The sequence below is a fragment of the Bison bison genome, unplaced genomic scaffold, assembly GCF_000754665.1.
Source record: "Bison bison bison isolate TAMUID 2011002044 unplaced genomic scaffold, Bison_UMD1.0 scf7180017864456, whole genome shotgun sequence".
NCBI classification, from domain to species: domain Eukaryota; kingdom Metazoa; phylum Chordata; class Mammalia; order Artiodactyla; family Bovidae; genus Bison; species Bison bison.
This window is the reverse complement of record NW_011495018.1, coordinates 6,137,743-6,148,289: the sequence shown is the minus strand read 5'-3', so window position 1 is coordinate 6,148,289 and position 10,547 is coordinate 6,137,743. Positions and strand designations below refer to the sequence as shown.

The following is a 10,547-nucleotide window of genomic DNA, read 5'->3' as shown; positions in this document are numbered from 1 at the left end:
ACATCACTCCGGGACAGCCTGGGGGCATCCGCAGCAGAAGGGTTCCCACTGGTTTGGGTCCTGGGCTCCCTAGAGATGGAGCCCAGGTCGAGAACTGTTTAGAGGGGGTGGGGGAGGCTGGGTGCTGTTTCCTGGGCACTCTGCCGCCCTTGGGTCTGCGTCTGCCCGGCCAGAGGACACAGGCACCGGGGACCCAGCACCCAGGCGAGTGGACAGCACCTCCAGCTCCTGTGGCCAAAGAGCACTGATCAAGTCAGACAGCGGCGAGCCTGCTCCATGGCCCTCTCCGTGCCTTCTGGAGATGGAGCAAATGGGCCCATTGGGCCTCTCTGCTCTGGTTGGTGCTAATGGGGCCTCTCAGGCCAGCAAGGCATTAGGAAGCCTGTCCTGGGGGAGGAAGGGGAGGCGTCTTATTGGGTGCAGACGTGGAAAGCTCCCATCAACCCCACAAGAGCCGAGCACTGTTCTGCCTGAAGCCTCCAAAGGTTCCCGCTGCCTCCCCAGCTTGACCCAGACCACGCCCCACCCCGCGGGCCCGCCTGGTGTGCACCTCGCCCCTCTCGGCCCCTGCCCTGCAGCCCCACCGCTGCCCCACGGCGAGGAACTGTGTCACGGCCACTGCTGACCCTGGGCTTTCTCAGTCTTGAATGCTACGCAGAGGGCTCTGTGTAAATTATCTCCTTTAACCCTTGAAAAACCTTACCAGATGGGTCTGTTCCTACTTCCCAGATACAGAGATGGAACCAAAAGATGGGACACTCCCCGCCCCCCACCGCAAGTCACAAGCTGCAGTGGACAGTAGAACCAGCGTCGGGAGGCTGGTGCCCCTCAACCCTGCCTGTGCCACCTGGGGGCCCCCGGCCCGAGCTCCCGGGAAGCGGCACGCACCTGCTGGGTGTAGTAGCTGGTGAGGTTCCCCTGGATTCCTGGGTGTGGAATAGTCTGGTAGACGGTTACACTCTCCAAGGGGATCCCTGGACACAATGGAGACCAGGAGACACACTTTACTGTGCCGGGAACGGACCACAGGGAACCGTTAGTAGAGGCCCCCCAGGGCCACACAACTCTCCCGGAACAAGCGGCTGGGCACCGAGGGACGGGGGCTGGGCCGGCCCTCCGCACCCCACCCGATGCTGCGGAGCGGTCACACGGTGCAGGAGGCGGAGATGACAGGGAAGGACGGGGTCCCGAAGCCTCAGCCCCTCTTGGGACCACGGATTCCTTTTGTCCCCACATCTATGTGAACTGTCCACAGGCCTGGCCCTGGCCACTCCCGCCATGGCTGCTGTCTGCGTGGACTCCCACCCTGCGGGCTGGAGGCAGACCGCACGGGGGTTTGTAAGCCTGGGGCGTCAGCGGCCACGAGCTTTCGGGGGCCCAGACAGCTCGGTCCCTGGCACCCGGGGATGGAGCCCAGGGTTGGAGTGGGAGCAGGTCTAGGTCAGCTGAGCTGCAGGCCGCCCCGTGCTTGATGAGATCGGCTCTCCCTGAAGACTGGCTTCCCCGTGTGCCTACCTGGGGGTCCCGACCACCCTACTGCCACTGCGGTCCTGGTGAGGGCTCTGGGCCCCCCGCCAGCCCTCAGCTGAGTTGAGCGGGTTGGTGGGGAGCGGATCTGAAGTAGGAAAGTGCCTGCACCCCGAACCTAACATGAGGGGCGCCCACCTCCCGGCCCAGTGGTCCAGCCCAGCCATGCCCTCCCTCGAGGGCTCTGGGGTGACACTTTGTCACTGCGCAGGCGGGCTCTCGGGACCCCGGACAGGCCGGGGCAGGCATGGCCCAGAGGGCCAGTGCATTCAGTCACCTTTGTCCTTGAGCATTTTTGGCAGGATCTCTCTCTTGAGGGTTCCGCAGGGAAACAGAAGAGGCAGTGCCGAAGGCTCCCCTGCGAGTAAACAGGCGGGCGTTGTAGACAGGCCAGGGGTAACGTGTCAGGGGTGTGGGAGGTGCAGCCCCAGGCCCCGCCCTGGGTCAGGTCGGTTCCAGGACCGAGTGGAGGAAGCTCTCAGGGTCATGGTGGGGTGGGGGGCAGCATGTGGAACACTAACATCCACGCGTGCCTGGGGCTGTGGTACCCCCGCCTTCCGAAGCCCCTCCCACCCTGGTGGCCCCGGGCAGCAGTGAGCATGCAGAGCTGGGTCAGAGGTCAGGCCCAGTACTGGCCCCAGAGTAACAGTCTCTGCCTCCTGAGGGGACCGGCTGGGAGGGAAGTAGCTGGAACCTGGGCTCCACGGGCAGGCAGCAAATGGGAGCTGAGCGTGGATGATGAATGTGCAGCCGCCCCAGCAGAGACCAGCTGCAGGGCCACTTCTGTTATGGTGGGGATGGCAGCCGCCAGGCCAGGTGCCTCAGGGGCTGAGGGATGCTGGGGGGAGCCCAGCCTGCTCAGAACGGCCCTGCCTCCTCCCCCTGCGTACATCTCCGCTCTGGGAGAATCAGCTGGAGGCCTCTATTTGCAGAATTGTGGAGACACCATGGAGACAGAAGCTCCCAACAAAACCAATGGGCCGTCAGGTGTCAGAATCCTCCCCAAGAGTGGAGGCTTGATGGCAAACAGCCTGACAGCCTCCAGGGGAATGACGCCCACGGCCCGTCTCATCACCATGGAAACTGACGGCATCTCCCACCAGGGCACTGCTCGACCACACCACTCTTCCTCTTTGTCGTAAGATCATTTATGGAAAACAATGAATGAATGAATTTAAAAAATTCCGTTCTGGGATGAGCTCAGCTAAACAGGCCAGTGTGAAAGCTGGTTGAGTGTTCTGCAGAGGTGAGAAGTGAGGTCTCCCCGGGACGACAGGGAGCGACCAGGGCCTGGCAGGAGTCTAACCCCACACAGGATGGTGAACCTCGGGGCTCGGATGCTCTGCGCTCCTTTAACAGGAAGGGGGCCTGGCCTGCTGGGCAGAAGACGGCAGCTGTGCGGAAAGTCCTTGAGCGCGCGGTATGTGGCCAGGGCAGGGGCTTCAGTCTCTGCAGACGATGCGGGTGATGAGAGGGAGTGTGTAAATGTCATTTCGCTGGAGGAGACGCATGTCTGTGAAACTCTAACGGCCTCCAGGTCTGTGCCCTCTCAGGCCTGTTAGCAGAGGGCACTTAACGGTGGATAGTCAGGATGATGAGGCTGGGTGGGGGTGGGCGCGCGAAGGAGAGCCCAGGAAGTGGACAGGTTGGCAGGAACAAACTGTCAGTCAGCTCAGCTGCAAGTCCAGGGGGACAGTTCAAATAACCTGAGTAACCAATCAACTATAATCCAGGGAGATTAAACATCAATAAATAACCCGCACAATGCCTGCCTCTGACGCCCTCCCCTCCTTCTCTTTCTCTCAGAAGACGCTGTTAAGAGTCATCTTCTACCTCTGACCACTTCACTCATCCTTTCTTTTCCGCCAGCAGGGTCACCCTGGGAGGGAAGACCTGTCCATCAGAACAAGAAACTACCAGACTCACCGAGGTGATGGCTTTAAGCGCTCTAACAGTGCCCGTCACAGAGTAAACAAGTGTTTCAGTCAAACAAACAAGCAGTGACTACGAACTGGCCTTTCTACTCCAAGCACTGGGAATGCCTTCTTGCCTTTTAAGATCAAGCTTCAGAGTGGACTTCCGAGAAAATCGTTAACATCTAGGCGAAACCAGGGGCAAGTCCTTATCAGTCAGGATGAGTTCTCATTTAGGTATGATTCTACTTGGGAACTGAAGGTTCGTTAGGACCCACAGGTGAACGCTGGTCGAGCCGTGGGGAGTCCGTCCTCCCGCTTGTCCCCTCAGAGCTCTGGGACCCTGGATGGTCCCGATCCCCCCCGGAGCTTCGACAAGCCTGCCAAACAGCACGCTGGGCGACCCTGGGGCACCCGGGCCGTCCCTGAGGTGCCCTGAGCCGAGAGGGGTGGCTGAGCTGTGTCCTGTGCTCCATGTGACGGGGAAACACGTTTTTCGTTTTTTCATTTTGATTAATTTAAACAGGCACATGTGGCTCCCACAGAGGACCATAGTGGACGGTGGTGCAGAGGCGCCAGGGCCACGCTGACCACCCGGTAATGCCCAGCCCTCAACACCAATGTGACAGTGACGCGGGAAACAGCAAATAAGATCATTCATAAAAGAAGAGTGGGGAAAGGAGAGTGAATGGGAACCTACAAAATCCACTGTCTGCAGCCTGAGTGCCAGGAGGCCTGGCCCACGGGAAGGGGATGACCCAGGACTCTTGGAGGAGTGCCTCCCGGGGTCAACAGAAACACACAAGCCCAAGCCCTTCACTAACGGCACTGGCTCCTGACAGCAGGGACCCCTAAGACTTCAGAAAGATCGAGACAGGCCAGCGCCACCTGGAGAACAAACGTTCCAACACACTACGCCCACACAAAATGGCCCCGGAAGCCGTCCAAGTCCCCGGTTACGGTGTTGCCCTCCCTGCCCACCCGATGCCAACACCAGGGACACAGAAGACAAAACCCTCTCCTGGACAAACTCACAGCAACACCTTGGGCGTCAGCAACCAACCAGCCCTGTCTCCGAGCCCAGGGAAGTTCTAGAGAGGCCTGTACACTGCGGCCCCGGGTCAGAGCCCAGGGAAGTTCTAGAGAGGCCTGTACACCGCGGCCCCGGGTCAGAGCCCAGCACGTGGTCTACGGCCGCTCTCATTTACGATGGGCAGAGGACGGGCCCGCACAGCCGCCTGCATCTGGTCCTCAAAGGACAGGCCCACAGCCCCTGACCTCGAGGGGCACAGCCCTGATCCCCTCAGTAACAGAAGGTGAGACACCATCCTTCACGTGGGTGTCTGATGTCACGCATCCGTCAGGGAAGGATCAACATGACAAGGACACACGCTTATGTGAGCATCTGTGTGCAGCTGGAGCAGGCATGGCGGGGGGGCTGGGACAGACAACTTGAGTGGGGGCTCTCCTACAGACACACTGAGCCTCTGTTCTTTCTCTTCGAGAGTTCTGCTCCAAACAGAACTCTCATGTCAGAAGCTGAGAATTTAATAACTAGTGCAAAGCCTAATCCCTACTGAAATACAAATCTCCCTAGAACCTGTGCCATTCTAAGTCTCAGCCCATGTGCTGCCCAATGATGAGCTTATGAGGGGGCAGGGGGTGCTTTTTCACGGAGGAGTGGGCTTTGCGGGGGAGGGAATTCAGAGAAGGAAGAGGTTCCCACAAGGAAGGACAGGCGGGAGAGCTGGCAGACAGACAGACAGACAGACAGTGCCCAGGAGCTCCTGCTGCCTCCACCCGCCCCTTACGATTCCCAGAAAATCCTGTTCTGGTTTGTCTCCAACCCTTTCACTCTGTGTCAAGTTCGAGTTGTCTCCTTGGGTGGAGCGGGTGGAGGGCAGTGGGCTGAACCTCAGACCAGCACAGACGGAAGCAGATACAAGGCACCTGATATAAGACAGCAGCAGATGCAAGGCGCCGTGAACGCAGAGGGGCGCACACACTCAGACCAGCCGTGTCGTTACCAAGACAGCACCGAGGAGACAGCCCTCCCCCGAGGTGCTGGCTGGGAGGCCCCCCAACAGCAGCACCGGGCTTCACCGGGGCCCTACTCTACTTACTGAAGCAAATGTATTCTGCAAGCTTTTCTGCGTTTCCACAGGTTTCTCCTTCTGTATGCAGGCCAATTCTATTCACTGGAAAACAACAACATCTATTTGTTTACATGGTTATTTAAGTCCTTTTGTTCCAGGGTCATTTTTTTAAAGGTGCAAAGACGAAGGCAGGTGCTTTACAAAGACATGGAGTGTCTCCCCTTGGAAGCTGGTGTGGGAGGTGGGAGGAGGCATCATGTACCTGAGAGGGAGCTGGGTCCCAGCCCACGGCCCCCCCGCCCCCGCGGCCCCCAGACCTGTGGCTTTAGGTGATGCGGGGTCAAATTAGCAACTTACTCTCAAAAGGTTCAGGAAAAATTAAGTTCTTTGCCTTGTATTTATACCTTTCCTATAAGTTCCCTTCAAAATAAAGATGTATATATAAAACAAGAAACGACACAACCATCACACAGATCTGTCATAATTTAAATTGAACTCTTCCCCTGTTCGTGGACACTTGGGGTTTTTCATTTTTTTACATTATAAGTAACACTATGATATAGTTGTGTATCCCAACCCTACCCCCACAAAGACTCTTGAGAGTCCCTTTGACAGCAAGGAGATCCAACCAGTCCATCCTAAAGGAGATCAGTCCTGAATATTCACTGGAAGGACTGATGCTGAAGCTGAAGCTCCAATACTTTGGCCACCTGATGCGAAAAACTGAGTCATCTGAAAAGGCCCTGATGCTGGGAAAGATTGAAGGCGGGAGGAGGAGGGGACAAGAGAGGATGGGATGGTTGGATGGCATCACCGACTCGATGGACATGAGTTTGAGTAAGCTCCAGGAGTTGGTGATGGACAGGGAAGCCTGGCGTGCTGCAGTCCATGGGGTCGCAAAGAGTTCGGCACGACTCAGCGACTGAATGATAAAAACATTTCTCCTATTTGGGATTACTACTTTGGATAGATTACCAGAGAAAGGATTAGTGGGCCAAAGGGTACAAATAATTTGGCAAAGCCTTTGAATACATGCGGACCAAGTATTTCTCAAAACATGGGAACCGATTTTCAATGCCATTTAGCCATATCTGAATGCATTTATTTTACCACAGCCTTATCGGGATCATTATGTGGTTGACTAATTACTTGTTATAAACTGAGTAAGGAAAAGAATCTGTTTTAAACTGAACCACGGGGCTCCATGAACTAAGTCAGGTCAGTGGGGAAGCACATTTCCTGTTCCCCTCTCTTCTCTGCTCTCCACCACACTCACACCTCTGCTCGCTGGCTGCCCCAGGGGTGGGTTTTCCACACCCAGCAGTTCTCCGGCTCTCCGCTGGGTGTCTGACAACCTAACTCACGTCTGACGCTCTCTCCAAGGAGGCAGCGTCAGATCCCAAGGATGCGGGGCTCAGCCCCCCGGATCACACTGCCCCCGCTTCAGACCTAGGTCATCGCTCGTGCTTCTGACAGACCGGCTCTGAGTCAGAGGGTCTCCTGGCCCACTCCTTGAGTTGGGTCACTTGCTAGAACAGCTCACAGAACTCAGGGAAAAGCTGCAATTTACTGTTGCTGGCTTCTTACGAAGGTATTTCAAAGGGTGTCAATGAACAGCCAGATGGAGGAGCTGCATCGGGCAGGGATGGTTCGGGGGGCCTGGGCCTCCCAGCTCCTCTGTGAAACTGCTCTTTGGATTTTTATGGTGGCTCCATTGCATGGGCACAATCGACTAAATCATTGGTCACTGGTCATTAATTCAACCTCTGGGCACCCCACCATCCTTCTCCCTGGAGGTGGGGGGCAGGGAGGGCAGGATCTGAAAGTTCCCACTGGAATCACGGGACTGGTTCCCATGGCAACTAGCCCCCAGTCTAAGGGCTTCCCAAAAGTCACCTCAGTGAAGTCAGCTCAGATGGAGTTGAAAGAGGTCTGTTATGAATAACAAAAGACACCTTTTTTTTCTTATCACTTAGGAAATTCCAAGGGTTTTAGGAGGCCTGGGCCAGGAATAGGGATAAAGACCAAATATACATTTTTTATTATAATCACAATATCACAGTCATACTCTGGTGTTTTATTTGGGCCTTGACTGCTTACCTAGAGAAGCAGTAGCATTTCCCACCACATACACCGACTTAGCATTCCATTTTTCTTTCAGAGACTTTTTCCAGACTGTAAAACATGAAATTCGATGTGAGCTGCAAATACCACGGTGGCCGTTTGGACTGCTGCCTGTGGCTGTTTGTTCATCCTAAAAAACTTGTGAGCAAGGCAAACTTTTAATGACCAGATATAAAGAAACAGCATCTCAAACTAAAATCCATTTTTATATTCTATTCATAGTCTGCAGGCAAGTTTTTAAAAATCACTTTGGCCAAATGTGTCAGTATGCCTTGCCTGAAATATTAAGTCATTTCCACAGCTGGCACTATAAGCATTTTAATGAATACTAGTAAACAAATATAATGAAGAATTAATTTGCTTGGTGATATTAAAATATAAAAATCTACCCTTTTTCCCTTGGCCATGCCATGAGACTTGTGGGATTTTGGCTCCCAGACCAGGGATTGAACCCATGGCCACAGCAGTGAAAGCACTGAGCCCTAACCACTGGACCACCCGGGAATTCCCCCCAAATCTAGACTTTTAGAGAAAAAAGTTACTGCTCGTGAAAAAGAGGCGATTTAAATCTCTAATAAAGCAACTGCTGTTTACTCACTGTCCTACTCTTTGCAACCCCCTGGACTGCAGCGTGCCAGGCTCCTCTGTCCTTCACTCTTGCAATTTGCTCAAACTCACGTCCACTGAGTGGGTAATGCTATCTATCCACCCCGTCCTCCGCCGTCTGATACAACTGATTTTATCTGGGACATCAACCAAAGCAGTCAACAAACTGTCTTCTGAGATAGGAAGGCTCATTTATCCATTAGGTCAAAGTAGAGATGATACATTTCGGGTTAGGAACAAACACAATTTTATAGAGGACATTATCATTTTATGACAAAAGTAAACATTTTAAAATATGGGTTAAAGAAATACTGGAAAAAAAAGTGTCGTAAGGCCACTTGGCATTCAACACCCTTTTAGGAGATAAGGAAACACTAGTTTTTCCTTCCTAAGATCTGACACCCGTCTGGGCGTTTAGGAGGCAGCACGGTCCGGTTTCCTGGGGACTCGGCACCTCGAAGTGCTCGCTCCCATCAGAAGGCTCCCGGGTGACGCTATTCTGGGTAGGACACTAAGAAACAGCCTAGAAGAGGGAATCTCATCTCATCTTCCCTCCACAGGTAACACAGGCACAAAGGAACTCAGTACCTAAATACTTTTTGAACCAAAAGTCACTTCGCTGTTTCAAACGTGAGGTGCACCTCTTTCTAGACTGAGCATCACCGACGGGATAAACCAGAGTGACATCCAGAGGGATTCACAGCAGACCCCACCCTCACCTTCAGCTTTAGTGTCTTTCTGCAAACACCGCTCCACGGCTTCCACAGCTCTGGGGCTGGTGAAAATGAGTCCCCCGTAACCTTCGGGATGAGACAGCTGCACACCAAACAACGGCAGAGGAATTTTATATGATGGCCAAGTTCAACGCTGCCCAAGATTCAACATCTTCACAAAAGTAGTAGGCAAACTAAATCCATCCATCCATCCATCCATCCTTCCATCCACTCAAGACAGGAGAGCCCACTATGTGCCTGGAACTACTCCAGGTCTTTAAGGTCACAAGGTAAATTCACAGCATTTCCCCCAAACAGCTCACGGTCTTGGGGAGGGACGGGTCGGTGTGATGCGGGGTGGCAGGCATAAGGGAGCAGAGGGGATGTGACTCAGCCTGGGCGTGGCTGGGGTGTAGGCAGGACCGCAGACTGGACCTGCATCCATAATAAACTGAATATTCAAGGAGCAATATCCATGCTGAAGCCCCGGTTTTTGAAGATAAAAATGGGGACAAAACCTACTGACCATGTATTCTGAGCAAGGTGGTGGGCTGTCTTACACACATTCCTGCACCGAACATGTGAAGGCACCCTGTGATGGGTGCAAAGATTTGATCGGATTAAGACACAGAGGCTTGTCGAGGATGAGGAAGCAGCCCAGGTGAGGGCCGGAGCTGCGATCTGAGCACGTGTCTCCACGGTGCCCAGGCCAGAGCACTCACTCACCGCACCACCAGAGCTTCAGAGCTCAGACACCCCCTCAGGAAACAGACTAGCTGGGGGTGATGGACAGGCTCCTGCTTGTAGCATTTTTCTGACCATCGGGGTCCTAGCAACGAGCTCAGATGATGAGCTCTGCTTCCGTTAAAGCTGCTTATGGGGGTCCCTTACATAGTCCTCACAGCACATAGTCAGGGCAGATGCCAACTGTTGAATGAATAATTCAACATTCAGCTCAAACGGAAGGGAGAAAGCAGACAGGTGCTCCGTGAGTGACAGGCAGACTCCAATATGCAGAGCATGGGGGCGGGGTGGGGAAGGGGGGAGCCCAGTGGACAGGGGTGGGCACACCCATCCCGTGAAGCCCCCGGCTCTTGGCCCACGTGTCCAGAACAGAGCCCCTGGGGAGGTTATCTGGTGGCAGGTGCACAGTGGTGGAGACTGCTGGGCACCAAATCTTTAGCTGGAACTGTTCCAACAGGGCTTCCCTGGGGCCGTCCCCAGCTGTAATGTATTACCCCAACCCCGGGGGCAGCAGCCCCAACCCTCCCTCTTATCTTCTGGGGGACCTGGCCAAGGTCCCTGGCCTGGGAAGAAACAACAGCTGTTGGGCTCTTTGCTGAGGTCGGGGGGTGTGGCCTGCAGGAGAGGAGGAAGGGGAAGGGTCTGCACCGCTGAGAGCAGGCAGGTGGGGCCTCGCCGAGGCCCGCCTCTGAGAGGCTCGGGCTGAGGATCCAACAGCAGCTGAGACCTGGGGCAGGTGAGTTCACGTCGCCAGACGGTGAGACGAGTGCTCATCAACGGGTCCTTCCCACTCGGGCCGGGAAGGATGCCAGGGAAACCAAAGG

The 10,547-nt window shown here is 54.9% G+C and overlaps 1 protein-coding gene across 4 annotated transcripts in view; it reads right to left on the bottom strand.

The window, feature by feature from the left end:
* UROS (uroporphyrinogen III synthase) overlaps positions 1-10,547 on the bottom strand; it is a 25,905-nt gene that overhangs the window by 5,458 nt on the left and 9,900 nt on the right. For 3 of the 4 annotated variants that reach the window (XM_010859158.1, XM_010859160.1, XM_010859159.1), the window contains exons 4-8: positions 8,986-9,082; positions 7,637-7,711; positions 5,564-5,638; positions 1,805-1,885; positions 889-974 (exon numbers count right to left, since the gene is read on the bottom strand). In XM_010859158.1, coding sequence (XP_010857460.1) covers positions 889-974; positions 1,805-1,885; positions 5,564-5,638; positions 7,637-7,711; positions 8,986-9,082 — 414 coding nt within the window. Of the gene's footprint in view, positions 1-219; positions 388-888; positions 975-1,804; positions 1,886-5,563; positions 5,639-7,636; positions 7,712-8,985; positions 9,083-10,547 lie in introns of all 4 variants that reach the window. The other variant, XR_826973.1, reaches the window with a different exon arrangement.